A 16,429-nucleotide genomic window follows, 5' to 3' on the forward strand; every position below is an offset into this window, starting at 1 on the left:
CTTCCCATCTTCAGGCTCTTATACGGAAACCATGGACCAGTTGGCTGCAATTTATCTATGTCCCTTCTCCCTAACCTCCTGAGCAATGTTGGGGGAAAAAAATCCCTCCCCATATCCATAAGTAGTGAAGGAGAATCTTTATTACAATAGAAATCAGTAAATAAAAGATAAACTCAATGAACACCCCTTTTGGGGGGCCCACACTTAGTACTGCTCAGTTACTCTTGGCTCTGCAGGCTCAGGGGTCATTTCTGGTGGTGCTTGAAGGATCATATGGGATGCAGGAGATGGAACCCAGGTTGGCCATGTAGAAGGCAAAGGCCCTACCCTACTGTGCTATTAACTTCATCCCCCAATGACCAACTTTTTAAAAAGCAAAGAATTTGGGGCCGGTGTGATAGTTCAGTGGTAAATGTTGGAGCACGCATCTGCCACCCTGTTCAGCTGGAGGTTCTGAGGTGAAGCGGTGGGTAAACTGCTAGCAGACAGTCAGGTTTGTGAAAATATTAGCTTTATTCGAAGGACAAGACTGAAGCCAAAAGCCTCAGTATAAGTTCCAGCCAAAAAGCCCCTCGCCTTCCACAGACCCTTGTTTTTATCCCCCAGAATCAGGTACCACCCAATGGTGGGATCAGGTACCACTCTAGGGTGGGAGCAGAATGACAGGTCACACCCTAGGGTAGGGCACAATCACCAATCAGGGTAGGGTCAGTAACAATAATCCCATTAAAATGTTTACATACACAACAGTAAAGGTATTTGCCTTGCACTGGCTGACCCAGGACAGACCTTAGTTCAATCGCCAGCATCCCATATTGTCCACCATGCCTGACACGAGCGATTTCTGTGCACATAGCCAGGAGTAACCCCTGAGCGTCAGTCACCAGGTATGGCCCAAAAACCAAATATATATATATCAAAAGAATTTTCCTGTATATTATGGCTTCATGTAATTTTTGTCAATGACACAAAATCTTAAAGAAATATTTTGCTCAGCGACAAATGTACTTATTGTGAACTTTCTGGATCACAGCTGAGTATCACACTGATCAAATATTTGACTCTTTTTTGAAATACCTCATTTTACACTAGGTAATAATCAACAACATTCATAATGAAACAAGAACGACCAAAAAAAATAAAAACACAAATCTTTTTATTCCTAAAAATAAAAAATAATAAAAGGAGTTCTGTAGGGCTGGAGCGATAGTTCAGTGGTAGGGTCTTTGCCTTGCATGTGCCTGACCCAGGATGGACCTGGGTTCTATCCCTGGTGTCCCATATGGTTCCCCAAGCCATGAGCAATTTCTGAGCGCATATCAATAGTAACGAGTGTCATCGATGTGGACCAAAAACAAAAACAAAAGGAGGGGGGGGGGAATTCCATGTTTGAATCCATAAGCCAGTAATTCTCCCTCAAAGCAAGAAGTAATTCAAAATAAGTATACTCTTAAATTAAATGTAAAGGACAATTAGCAAGGAAATCTTAAAATGACACTGCATTCCTATGTAGTAAACTATTAGAAAATACAAAATCATAAAACCAGAAGTTAAGCATAATTAGAGTAAAACCAAAACTGAGGGTCAATCATTCTGAAATGTCTGAAAATAATGTCTAAAACAATTTACTACCCAGATCTCAGAAACAAAATCATTTTTTGTCTTAATAAGAAATTATCCCACCCAACACCACCACCACAATCACATAAAAAATTAAAAATTAAATAAAAAGAAACTATCTTATTAAATCATTTCTTTAGCAACACCATTATAAAATGTCATGTTCAGAGAATAATTAAGCAAAATCTTTGGTTATAAATAGTCAAATTTCACTTTAAATAAGAAATAGAAGTGTACAGAGAACTGGTCCATGGTAGGTAGGAAGCTTTCTACAAAGAGAGGATTAAAGGGGAGAGTACAGTTAGGACTAGTAAGGGGCCATTTGGCAATAATGGTTAAGAATGATCACTCTGGACAAGAACTGAGTGCTGAAAATAGTGACCCAAAGTGTGGCACTGAAATACCCAACTTAAAAAATCATTTTCTGGGTGGTGAGATTAGTAGTGCTGAAATATTAGATGGCTAAAACTCAACTATGAAAAATTTTGTAAATCACAGGGCCTTAATTTTAAACAAATAATTTGTAAAAAAAAAAAAAAAAACTTTTTAAACAGTGGACAGAAATCATCATAGTAAAATGTCATTAATTTTACATAATTTTTTCCAAATAAGTTTATTCTAAATAAACAGGTAGCCTCCTCAAGCATGCCCTACTTACTAGACCACCAAGTCTAGACCAGTTGTGACATTGTTTTTTGCTGAGAGCAGGGGTGTTGCAATAGTAGCTCCAATACAATTGAGGTGGGACACTATTAGTTTAAAAAAGGTCGATTTCCAGGGGAACATTGATCCCCCACCTCCCCCCCAAAAAAATCAAATAAATTTTGGGACTTCTAGCCTAGAGATTTAAGGTGGTAGCTTAGACTGCCTACCCTGTAGGCATATGTTAATGAGTTCAAAACCCCAGTGTCCCCTATACACCAAGCACAATTCTGGCAGCACTGTTCTCTTCAATCTCTAGTCCCAAAAGCAATTTCTGGCTGGCAGAAAATGTATGTTAAAAGGTTCCACATGCTGCAAGCAAAACTACAAAGAGGTGTGAGTTCCTCAGCGACCCCTAGCAAGCACGACCATAACTTGCATACCTCACTTGCACAGCCCAAGTGCAAAAACTGCTCCAGAAGAAATGCGAATCTTGATAAGCAGCTCAACTAAGGGTCTCTGAGATAATTCAAAGAACTGGAACAAATGTTTGGGGTCTTTTCGTTTTATTTTGTTTCACTTGGTTCACTCTGGGGGTGCATGCGAGGCAAACACTCTACTGCTGTTGCTATCACTTTGGCCCAGCAATCAATCTTCAAGCAGAAGTCCCAAAACAAACAATAAAAGAATAAATGAGGAAGAAACTATAAATTTCTAATACTGATTTCTAATACTGATATTAGAAAATTAATACCAGTATTAGAAAATTATATTACATGTATACAGAACTTTATAATTTTATGTTCATACCAATTTATGCTAGCTCCCTCTTTCCAAATGAAAGGAGAAAAGATTCTTTTTGTCAACTGTGATTAGGTAGTTGAACTACACTATCATACTGACCTCAGGGTGGGTACAGCAACTCTGGCTTTTTGCTTCAGAGAGACAGCAAAGAACAAAGTCACTGAGAAGGATCTGCCAGAGATAAGAGATTCCTCAGTCCCTGACTTCCTAGATCCTTGTCCACCTTACTATTGTCCAACTTGTTTTCCAGCCCCCACATTTAACTTAACTTTTGAATGATTCTCTCAAGTCACTGGTATAGGGACAGGTATTAATGGCCTCAGTTTACAGCTGACAAAGCAACCCTCATCAAAATAAGTCAGTCCCTACTCTATGAACACATTGGTTTATTTACTGTGTAGCATCCATGAAGCTTACAAAACACTAGAGGAGTAGCTCAAAAATAAAAATCCAAAGTCTTAGTCTCGATTGTTTTTCCTGGTACGATTACAGCTAAATTGATTCACTGGTTTCAGGCTATTCTAAAAACAAGTGGCTGGGTTTTAGTTCTAGCTAAAATTAAGTAATAAGTGCATTCCTTCCTTTCTATCCCCATACTAAATTCAACTAAAATCCCAGGACAGAATATCAACTTGACATGGAGTACCAACTCAACAAAAGGGCCAAATCCGCAATTAGAACTGGAGACTGAAATACTCTCAGCAAGCAATAAGTAAAATATAGAAGAACTGAACAATGTCACCAACTGGATCTGCCAGCTAACAGAACTCTATAATCCAACAACAGAATACATATGCTGAGGCTAGGAATGTGACTCAGTGAGAGAGCACTTGCCTTATCATGTGCAAGGCCTACATTTAATTCCAAGGACCTCATGGCATGAAGACATAAGAAAAAGCTCAAAATACCTGGAAATTAAACAACTTACTACCAACCAAAGAGGAAAACTCAAGGCAAAAATTTAAAATACTTTGAACTAAATAAAAATACTTATATTAGAATTTTAAAAACTCACTAATATTTACATATAAAATTATTTTAAAATATAATGTATCAAAAACAGGATGTAACAAAGTAGGAGTCAGATGGAAATATGACTCATGGCTTTACATTTCAAAAATAAAAAAGAACGGGGGGGGGCGGAGAGATAACATGGAGGTAAGGCATTTGCCTTGCATGCAGAAGGACGGTGGTTTGAATCCCAGCATCCCATATGGTCCCCCGAGCCTGCCAGGAGTGATTTCTGAGCATAGAGCCAGGAGTAACCCTTGAGCACTGCCAGGTGTGACCCCAAAACAAACACCCCCAAAAAAAGAACGATCTCAAACTACAACTATGTTTTCATCTCAAAAAACTATAAAACAGAATATACTCAAACAGAAAAAAAGGAAAATAAATAGAAATCAATAAATGGAAAATAACAGAAAAGTCAATAAAACCAAAAGGCTGGTTCTTTCCCCATACATCCCTAAAATCAATAAAAATGATAAAGCTGTAACCATATTGACAAAACAAAGAAAGAAGAAAAATTTTAAAAAAAATGAAGAATTAGAGCTTATTGCTTGCAAACTTCTCACAAACACTGGGGGGGGGGGGGTAATAAAGAAAAGAGTACAAATTAGATAACATAAGGAAAGTCCCTTAACGTTACAAACTTCTAAAATAGCATCCAAAGACCTCTAACATCCATTAAAAAAATGGAATTTGTAAACTAGAACCCCCAAAAAATGTATGTGGTGGTTGGGCTTGGTAGGGTCATTTCATGCAAGCATAAAGGAGACCTGGCTTCATTGCACAGCAAAAAATGGTTCCGCAAGCACTGCCAAAAGCAATTCCTGAGCACTAAATATGAATCAACCCCCAGATTACCAAATATGCCCTCAAATCAAACAATCACTGAAGGTGGGGGGAAGGGCGTGAGGGTAAGAGGGCTGGTGCTGGAGAAATAGTATATCAGGTAAGGCACATTGCTTGCCTTGCACATGGCTGGCATAAGCTCAATACCAGATACTCTTTATGATCCCCAGAAACTACCAGGAGTGATCCCAAATCTCAGGAGTGCTCCGAGCCTGCCAGGAGCAATTTCTAAGCATAGAGCAAGGAGTAACCCCTGAGTGCTGCCGGGTGTGACCCAAAAACCAAAAACCTTAATTAATTAATTAATTAATTAATTAAAATAATAAAAATAAAAGTGAAGCACTTACCTAAGCATAGCCAGGAGCAACCCCTGAACATTACCAGGTGTGGCCCAAAAGTCACCCAAATAAAAAGACTTTTTGTACCCAAATATAAACATATTAGTGGGCCCGGAGAAATAGATAGCACAGCGGTGTTTGCCTTGCAAGCCGCCGATCCAGGACCTAAGGTGGTTGGTTCGAATCCTGGTGTCCCATATGGTCCCCCGTGCCTGCCAGGAGCTATTTCTGAGCAGACAGCCAGGAGTAACCCCTGAGCACCGCCGGGTGTGGCCAAAAAACAAAACAAGACAAAACACACACACACACACACACACACACACACACACACACACACACACACACACACACACACACACTAGAATATTTATGTCTCTTTTGTGTACCCAATCTCTATGCCACAGTTATACATAGTCTTAATTTGAATTATAATGTAAATGACAAAGCTAGAACTTATCATGACCAAAGGAACAAAAACAAGATTGTTCAGGTCAAAACCAAACATTTCACAGGCTGAAGGTCTTCAGATATGAGAGTTTTTGGGAAAGGAGAAGCTGTTGAGGTACCGGGATTTAAAGGTGGATGTAGTAGCAGAAACAACTAAGTGTGGTACCATTAAAGTCTATTACAAGATAAACTGAATCATATGCCCTAAAATCAAAGGTAGGAAGGAACATACCAAGCAAGAATAATCATATCCTTTAGCAGAAAAGAGTGTAAACCAGGGGCCAGAGTGTTAGCGCAGCAGTAGGGCATTTGCCTTGCAAGCTGCCAATGCGAGATTGACCCGTGTTTGATCTCTGGCATCCCATATGGTCCCCCAAGGCTGCCAGGAGACATTTCTGAGCACAGAGCCAGGAATAACCCGTGTGCCGCCAGGTGTGACCCAAAACCAAAACCAAAACCAAAAAAAATTCACAGGCAAGGGGCCGTAGTAGTGGCACAAGTAGTAAGGCATCTGCCTTGCTCACACTAGCCTAGGACGGCCCTCGGTTCGATCCCCCCCACCCTGCATCCCATATGGTCCCCCCAAGCCAAGGGTGATTTCTGAGCGCATATCCAGGAGTAACCCCTGAGCGTCACTGGGTGTGGCCCAAAAACCGAAAACAAAAAGGAAAAAGAAATTCACAGGCCTGTCCTTTCCACACATTGCTGCTATTGATGACATGTCAATAATGGAGTTTGCACAGATGTTTCGTTGTGGAGCTCTCACTCTCATAAGTATGTGGTACTCAAACATTCAGCCAAGGTGCTCGCTGAATCTTATATTACTGAGGTTGTGATCCTTGCATGAGCTCACACGCCTTGTTCAGACATACAAATTATGGTTATGAAGCTCGCTGTTTTATACTGACACTATTAGCCAGTGGTCCCATCTTTTGGTCACACTACATCTTTGTAGTTTTGATGCTCACTGTGATTTGCATCCCATTCTGTGGTACTGACACATAACCTGGCTGCTGTGTGGCATGAATCCTCTACAGTAGTAGAGCTGCCTGAATTGCTGTCAAACCATGCAGGAAACAGGGCTCGAACTTGTGCCCATACAACACTAATAAAAGGACTCATGTGCTATTAGAAACAGAAATTTTAAGGAGCTGGAGAGATACCAGAGCAAGTAAATGCTTGCTTGCATTTAGCTAACCCAGGTTCTATCCCCACTACTTCATCCCATGAGCATGCCAGGAATGATCCCTGAATACATAGCAAGTGTAAATAAAGCCTTGAGCATCACCAAGTACAGTCCCAAACCCAAGCAATCAACTCAGAAATTGCAATCCATTAATTGTTTGAATCTTAGTTATACAAAATGTTTTGTTTTGTTTAATGCAAATAAACACAGAAAATTAATATTATCATCAACTTTTAAAGTATTGAATAAAGAGGCCAAAGAGACAGACAGCTGGTAGGGCATTCGCCTTGAACACAGGTTGGATCCCCGGCATCCCATTATGATCCCCGAGCCTGTTAGAAGTAATTTCTGAGCATAGAGCCAGGAGTAACCCCCTGAGCACTACTGGAAAAGGCCCCCAAAATATATAGATATATATTTAATAAAGAGGGAGGGAAAGTAGAAATATACAGTCTCAATATTAGTTTAATTATTTAAAGCATATGTATAATTCTAAGCTATGAAAAAAATAAAGTGGCAATAAATTCAAATTGAATCCTATTTCTTTTCAATCAATTCACTTTTAAACCTTTAAAAATTACAAAACCCATACAAACTATTTTTCTTCTATAGAACTTCCAGACAGAGCAACCTCAGGCTGATAGAGCAGGAACAATTTAAACTTAATCACAATAACCACATTTCCTTTCGAATAAACCTAGAAGTCATTTGTAGGATTACAAAGATCCAATGAGTGGTCAAACACCCTCTACTGAGGCATTTCCATAATGTTAAGGATCAAATGCATTACTTTAAACATCAATCTCTCTTAGAGCTTCATACAATGATAGCAATAGAGCCAAAAATACTCTTAAAACCACAAAGCAAATAGGAGCACTAAGATTGCTGGCCTCCTGATCCCTGGATCTACTGAAAGGTAGTTTAGTCCTCACCTAATGAATTAAATCATTCCTATCCAAGATTTTGCTTTCATTCATTCACTGCTTACTTCAGCGTATTAGGTTCAAAAGTTCTACAAATTACATCTACAAGAAATAAATGTAAAGTCATTCATGGGATCCTCCCTCATGCCTTACTGAGCAATATTCCCAATCTTTATATACACCTGTGGATCAGTGCTTCCCCACCAACAGCAGTTATAACTAAGATGGAAGATGAGTGGTTTTCAACCACACAGTTCTCTTGGGTTTTTCAGCTAGAACTGATCCAATCTTCCTTAGACGCCCCATGGTATTTAACAGTACTTATGATGACCCACTCAATTAATGTCCTGTAGAGAACACGTCTGTTTTGGAAAGGAGGAAATCGGCAACTTGTCTCTCCTCAAATATAGTACCCAAAATATTACTTTGTTTGTTAAATAGATTCACTAGTGAGTGGCAAATGTGCTGGTAAATTTTGGTTACTACAGATACTAAATGGTACTTTTTAAAAAAAAAATCTATCTCCACTGACTTTTTTTTATCTTGCAGACCACTTTATCACCTAAGCTTTCTTCAAAGTATACGTCCTTGTCCTTCCTTTCTCTTCACTCCATCAGTCTTTCACAGTTGACTATGTCATGAGTAATACAATTTGAAAAATTAAAATTAAAAATTTTTTTCAAAAGAAGGGAATGGTAGAGAAGAACAGGACGGCCTCCCAAGCAGTAAGTACTCAAGAAGGCTTAGGTACCACTGGGTGGTACTAAAGAAAGCCAGGCCAGATGATCCAAAGCTAGCACTCAGGATGTGGTGGCAATGCTCAGGCCTTATGGATACTGGGGACCCCAGAATCACTCCAGTAATACTTTAAGGACCTGGCAATGCTGAGGCCAAGGCTACAGACGCTACCAGTAGTACCGAAGATGAATTCCACACATACTAACCATGTGCCCATGTCTTCTATGCCATTTCCCCAAACCATTTTTTTCCTGTTTTTGTTTTTGCTTGGTTTTGAAGTCACAACCAGATGTGTTCAGGACTTATTCCTATGAAAGGTAAGCATTTGTATTATCTCTCTGGACCAGAATCCAAATATTTTCACCACTAGGAAAAACATGCCTGGAGACCATATACAAAATTAAAATTTTAAATCTACTTTCAAAACACCCACAATAATCCATCAACTTTGAGAATTACTCTAGTTTTCACTTGCATAATCAAACATTATGTGCTTAATGACATTCTGACATTCGTACATTTCCATGTCTTTAAATATGTGTCCCACATTTACTTACAAAATTCAAAGTAAATGCATTACAGCAAGTATGGTGCACTGAGAACAGATTTAGCATACTTTTCCTCACCAATGATAGTATTTTTATAATGTATTTACATTGAGTTGTTTAATACATTACTAAGTATGCAAAGTATACTAAGTATACTTTTTTTTTTTTTTTTTTGGTTTTTGGTTTTTGGGTCACACCTGGCGTTGCTCGGAGGTTACTCCTGGCTGTCTGCTCAGAAATAGCTCCTGGCAGGCATGGGGGACCATATGGGACACCAGGATTCGAACCAACCACCTTTGGTCCTGGATCGGCTGCTTGCAAGGCAAACGCCCCTGTGCTATCTCTCGGGCCCCCTAAGTATACTTTTGTATTCCTGTTTGATTGTAACATCAGAATCATTATTCAAATAATCTATTTTTTTATTTCCTAATTTTCAAGCTTTTTCCCCCTATATTTCAAGCTTAAAAATGTATTTTTAAATTTGCCCTACACTTTTACTGACTTGTCAATTACTTTTTCCATCTGATTCAACTAAGCCTCTAATCTCATTTTTCTGAGATTAGAGAACACAATTCAATCATGGCAATGACCTAAAAAAAAAAATCTCAATATGCTTCACTAATTTCACAAAACCAAGACAAACACAGGAAGATATACATCTTCACATTAGGAATTCCAGCATAATTTACCATTATACATTCACTTAAACAAGTATGAAAATCAACAAACAAGATTATGTACGGCAAGTGAACAAAAAAGAAAAGTGCCAAGATCTTTTCCAGAAAAGTATTAAGTAAGCAAAAATCAATAGTTAGAACCCATTTGTATTGTACCTTTTTTCTTTTTAAAGTCATTTTGTGGGCCAGGGAGGTAGTACAGAGGTTAAGGCACTTGTCTTGCATGGGACCAACCCCAGTTTGATCCCTGATACCACACATGGTCCGACAAGGATCGTCAGGAGTGACCTGAGAACAGAGCCCTGACTGAGCACAGCAAAAATACACACACACACACACACACACACACACACACACACACACACACACACATACCATACTTCTGTATAATTTTTAATTTCTTCTTATTGCTATAGCAGAATTCCTAGTATAAAGCTTAAAAGTCAAAAGTTGGAGAGATGGCACCGTGGTATAAGGTGTCTGCCTTACCCATGGTCAAACAGGATTTGATCCCAGACATCACATATGATATAGTCCCCTGAGCACTACCAGGAATGATTCCTGGGCAAAGAGCCTGGAACACTACTGGGTATGCCACCACCCCAAAGGGGGGGAAAAAATCCTGCAGTGACATTAAATTTCCAAGTAATTGGAATACAAGAGAAAGTATTAAAGAAGAAAAAATGAAGATGGTGACAGTATCAGGAAAAAAAAACAAGTTTTTAGTTATTTTTTAAAAAGAGGGGGACATTAATGACAGTGCTTGTTTTGAAACAACCTTAAAAATTCAAATTCAGGGGCCAAAGCAATAGTACAGAGAGTAGGGCGTTTGTCAGCACATGGCTGACTAGAGTTTGATCCCATATGGTTTCTCAAGCCTACAGGTGTAACCCCTGAGAGCCAATGAGTGTGACCTACTCTGAGACAACATATATGATTCATGGAAAAGACTTTATTAGAGAGGGCAGGTTCTCTACATCCTCTTTTACCCAAAATTAGATAGCAATCTTTAAAAAATTTTTCTTGGTAACCAGCTTATACATGTGTGGATATACATGAACATATATACGTGTTCACGCTAATTGGTGAATCTAGATAAAGGTTACTCAGGTGTTTCAAATTTTTCAAACGAAAAAGGTGGACATGAGCCAGAGCAACACAGAGTGTGAGGCATTTGCCTTACAAAGGTCCCACCTGCGTTCAATCCTGGCACCACATAGGGTTCCCTGAGCCTGCCAGGAGTGATTCCTGAGTGCAGAGCTAAAAGTGATCCCTGAGTTTAACTTAAGTATGTTTCCCCTCCTCGCCAAAAAAGTTGGACAAGGGGCATATAAAAATGCACTGATCCATTACCTTGAATATAGTCCCCAAGTCAAGGAATTAAAAGAATATATTTGTCTTTTATAGTTAAAACAGATCATATCTGAGGTCAGAGTGACCTGGGCTTGATCTTAGGCATCCCATATGGTCAGTCCCCCAGCACCACCAGGAATGACCCATGGGATATGGGATGCAGAGTCAGGAGTAATCCCTAAGCACTACCAGGTGTGGCCCAGAAACCAAACAAACAAAATAATCTCGGATCTATCATCTTTTATGAAAAACTCTTCCTCAAAAAAAAAAAAAATGTCTGATACTCACATTGCCCATGTACTCTGAGAGCAGGTCCTGCAGAGCCTGACGGACAGCATTACACTCAGCTACAATTCTCTCACGCCGATCGTCACGAGTGCAGGAGGAGTCAGCCATCAGGGCAGCCCCACTTATGATGCTTTCCAGGCGCTCCTCTAGGGAAGGCCTAAAACGCTCCTCGCTGAAGCTCAAGGGATCCACAATGATTTGTTTCTGCAAAGGAGGTATTGTTGAATGTTAGTACTAGTCTTCTATTTCTCCATTATTCAAGAAGGATAAAAAAAAAAAAGCACTTATCAGAAATATAAATGTTGAAACACAAATTTCAAGGGCATGAAAAATTATTTTTCAGCAGATAACAGATCATCCCATTGAAGTTAACCTATGTATGAAGGTTACTCAAAGATGACACTGGAGCAATACTATCCTGTTGAAGGGGAACTATACAAATGCAAACACCCTAAATGACATCAATAGTACAAACAAATGACATCACCCTAAAACTCACATTCCCCACTACTTGTTCTGAGTAACTCAAAGTCATGTTACTAAAGTAACCAAATAAGAATTACAAGGAAAATAAGAGCTCGTTTTACTTTTCTCTTTTATTGCTATTGTCTCTTTGGAGGTCATACCTGCAGTTTTCAGGGCTTAATCCTAGCTCTGTGTTCAGGGAACTATACAGGATGCCAGAGATCAAACCTGAGTTAGCCACATGCAAAGGAGGGACCCAACCCACTATATTATCACTTCAGCCCCATTTTTACTTTATATACAGACACTACATGCATTAATAGAATAATTTCCCCACAAACAATAAAAATTAAACACTGGCTTCTTTGCTAAAATTTCAAAATCAATTTCACTCTCTTTTCCTCACATCCTATCTAATGTGGTGCCAGTGATCAAACCCAGAATTCCTGTATGAACGATCTCCTCAGTTCCATATTCAATTCTTTCTTTGCACAAAAGCCTTCAGGTAAATTCGTAAACAAAGTCAGCAACCTAACCCCAACAAAAGCATTCTATAAAGTATCATTGTTTTTGTGGGTTTTGTTTGTTTTATTTTGGAGGCCACACTAGGAGGTGCTCAGGAGTTACTCCTGGCTCTGCACTCAGAAATCACTCCTGGCAGGCTGGGGGGGTGGGGTGGAGGGGCCATATGGGATTCCGTGGATGGAATCAGGGTCCGTTGCAGGGTCGGCAGCGTATGAAGCAAACGCTCTACAGCTGTGCTAGCTATGCTACCTGGTTGGCCTCTAAAGTACCATTGTTACCAATAAGAATAAATTCTTTCTATCCTCTTCACTGCCCTGATTCAGATTAAATTCAGCTTTACTTGTAGTCAAACAGTCAAGTCAGATAGAAATAAAATTTTAAGTACAAAGTTAAACATCAACATCCCCAAGACTACAGTTATTGACCTTCCTCCAAATGGTATAATTTATCCTCATACTGCTAACACCAGAAAGTGTGCAAATATTCTCCCCCCCCCCGCCCAGTTTTTCTGTAAAGGACCTACTATATTCCAACTTTATAGAAACATTTGTTTCATTTAAAAGTGTTCCCTTTAGGGGCCTAAGCACTGGCGCAAGCGGTAAGGCATCTGTCTGCCTTGTTGGCGCTATAGGACGGACCTCGGTTTGATCCGCCGTCATCCCATATGTTCCCCCAAGCCAGGAGCAATTTCTGAGCGCACAGCCAGGAGTAATCCCTGAGCATCAGCAGGTATGGGCCCCCCACCTGCCAAAAAAAGGGGTTCCCTTTACAAGTATACATTTCTTTTTTTCCTTTCAAAGAATTGCAGTTTCAAAACTAAGCATACAATACCTAGAGTTTATAATTAACATATGTCTTCACTGATGGCTTTTCTTACAATATTTTATTAAAATTTTTCTCTGATCAAAATTAAGTGCCTTCTGAGCAATAAGAAAGAAAAGTGAATGGTCACAGACTCATAGAGCCACAGGGCTTGTAATCATTTTATCTTTATTAAAATTTCACTTAGCCCCTAAGAGGTTAAATAATCTGAGATAGATATAACTTATTTTCATTTTAGGGCAAAATATAACCTTTACTGCCTCAAAAGAAGCAAAACCTAATACTGCCAATTTGGGGTGAGGAAACAGTAAATTTTAAGGTACATCATAAAATTTTTCTCTAATACCATTTTATGTTTAAGTCTCCAAGGTAACAATTCAGGTCTAACACCGTGGACTGTAGATTTTACACTGTCTTTATGATTTATGGAAAGTGAGAAATCAGGCATCTATATCAGCAAAAAATCAATTACCAAAGCCAAAGTAAATCAGGAGGGAGAGGTAATCAAAATTTATTAAAAAGAAAAAAGTGCAGGAAAGTATAGGAGATAAGAAGCTTGCTTCATATGTAGCCACCCGACCACCCCACTTATATTCCTGCCATTGTTCTTAGTCCCCTAAGTGCTACTGGGCATCACTCCTGAGCACAGAACTAGGAATATCCCCTGCTCAGTGTAGCCTTTAAAAAAAAAAAAGGCAGGGCCTAGGACACAGCACATTGGGCTGAGCTCATGCTTTGCATTCAGAAACCCAGGGTCCATTCTTAGGCACTATATCCTCTTTACAGTGCTAGGAATGACTCCCAAGCACTAAGAGAAAACCCAAAGCACCATTTGGTATATCACAATCCCCCCAAAATGCACTCCATTTTATTGATTATATACTTTAAAATTAAATACTCCTGCCTTTAATTTTCTTTTTTGGATTTTGGTCTTCACCTTGCAGTCCTCAAGGTTTATACTTGGCTATGTGCTCACAGATCAGTCCTGTCTCGCTCAGGGAACCTATGAGATGCCAGGGACCTCAAGGTTGGCCATGAGCATGGCAAATGCCCTAACCCCTGTATTACTGCTCCAGAATTACAGAGCCCCAGAAACACTCTTTCAAAGTACAGAGTGTGATGGTTACCTGGAAGGCAATTTTTCTCATGTTTTCTTCTTTTTTTTTTTTTTTCTTTTTAGTATTAAACCCAAAAGTTGATTTAAAATTTTTTTCTAATCTTAAACTGCTGCCATCTACTGGAAGCCATGAAGCATTGTGGGTAAGAATTATAAAACAAGACCAACCCCCCAAAATAAAGATTAGAGTTGATATACAGAACATATATACAGAGAAGATGTGGTACTTTATACAAGATAATTATATGTTATTATGCTAAAAAGAAAGGCATTTTAATCCAAATTTTGATTATGCATAATTAAATTTTGTTTGTTATTACAATGTAATCATTGAAGAGTATTCCTAGGCAGAGAAGCAATAAAAAAGTGAGAGCATCTCTGTTACAGTCAGTTCTGGTGTATCTGTATCTCCCTAGAACAAAGAAAGTTCCAAAGAAAGTTCCCCTCCAAGAATTGGGAATTCCCCTCCCCAACTCTAGTAAACACTGTACTGGAGTCCGATTCTGAAGGGCAAGTTGTCAGTGCACTCTTGTCTCTCTGTCTCCCATTTCCCATCTGCCATAAGATCAAAGTGCTGGTTGAAATGAATCAAACATATCAATAACAAAAAACGGTCTACAAGAAAACAAGCTACATGAAAGAACTCAGATGTAAGGGGACAAGGGGAGGTGGAAAGGAGAGGAGGGAAGGCAATACTTTAGGCCGAGTCTACTGAAAGATTGATGGGCCATAAAAAAAAAATTAGGGGTGATGGTGCAGGGGTGGGGAGAGACACTCCTAATGGCGCTCAGGAACCACCCCAAACTACCACCAGCAATGCTCAGGATACCAATATAGGGGGATCAAACCCAGGCCTCTCACATGTGGGTTATGTACTTTGCCACCTGAAATATACGCCCCCTGCCTCCCCCACCAAGATTCCAAATTTAAGTAAAAAAATGAGCTTTCATGACAAATCTTGACCAGGTGTATTTCCCTAGAAATCTGTTACCTTTTAGATGGCAACCCGTTTCTAGGACCAGGGAGATGTCTCAAAGAACTAAAATGCTTTGCATGCAGGACCCCAGGTTTAATCCAGCATGACACAGTCTATCCCTCACCCAAAGTACTGTCAGGACTGAATCTCCCTTCCCCCAACCACCTGGCCAAAAAAAAGAGGCCTTGTCTCTTCCCAACTATAACTTACATCGAAGTTGTTGAGTGCATATGCCAGTTCTCCTCCTCCACCACCATGGTGCTGGGAGGCATCATCTGAAGCAGTGGCCTGGGCAGCGTTGGAAATGCCTGTGACTGCCTGCTGCAGCTGCTTATAGATCAGATCTCTGTTGGCTTTGTAGGCTGCAACATCAGGGTGCTGTAGGCATGCCTGGGATGCAGTATAGAGAATCGGGACATTTTTCTGCAAGATTCCTCGGGCTGCAGCCATCTGATCACGATGACCCACATCTTTTAGTTCCTATAAAAGTAAAACAAGGAATTGGAAGTCTTTATATGGGTCTTATTCATACAAAGAGCTCACAGCTAAAAAGTTAGCATTTCTACTAATTAGGCACGTTATTTTCATTAATAGCTTAGTTCATCTCAAAGGAGGCATCACTGCTTAATAAGATGAAGGTCCAGACTTTAATTATTCACACAAAGACTTTACTTATTCACACTTAAAATCTCCAGGACTATTTTTCCCAAGCTACTGTGACTTTGCATGCTTGACTTCACCTTATATAAGAGGTATTACCCGGGGCCGGCGAGGTGGCGCTAGAGGTAAGGTGTCAGCCTTGCAAGCGCTAGCCAAGGAAGGACCTCGGTTCGATCCCCTAGTGTCCCATATGGTTCCCCCAAGCCAGGGGCAATTTCTGAGCGCTTAGCCAGGAGTAACCCCTGAGCATCAAATGGGTGTGGCCCGAAAAAAAAACAAACAAAAGAGGTACTACCCTAGGTTTTGAGGATTGAATGGACCAATGCATGTAATACAATACACTAAATAAAAATGAAAATATACAATCCACCATCTTGATACAACTATATAAATATATACCAAAGTTTTCCTATTTTAATTGGAGTAGGTTGTGATGCAGTCAT

At 39.6% G+C, this 16,429-nt stretch overlaps 1 protein-coding gene across 1 annotated transcript in view; it reads right to left on the minus strand.

Moving 5' to 3' along the window:
* Window positions 1-16,429, minus strand: part of CTNNA1 (catenin alpha 1) — a 160,166-nt gene that overhangs the window by 86,755 nt on the left and 56,982 nt on the right. Inside the window, exons 6-7 of the mRNA XM_049785990.1 lie at window positions 15,537-15,806; window positions 11,422-11,625 (exon numbers count right to left, since the gene is read on the minus strand). Coding sequence (XP_049641947.1) covers window positions 11,422-11,625; window positions 15,537-15,806 — 474 coding nt within the window. The remainder of the gene's footprint in view (window positions 1-11,421; window positions 11,626-15,536; window positions 15,807-16,429) is intronic.

This window comes from Suncus etruscus, chromosome 14 (assembly GCF_024139225.1).
Source record: "Suncus etruscus isolate mSunEtr1 chromosome 14, mSunEtr1.pri.cur, whole genome shotgun sequence".
Taxonomy (NCBI): domain Eukaryota; kingdom Metazoa; phylum Chordata; class Mammalia; order Eulipotyphla; family Soricidae; genus Suncus; species Suncus etruscus.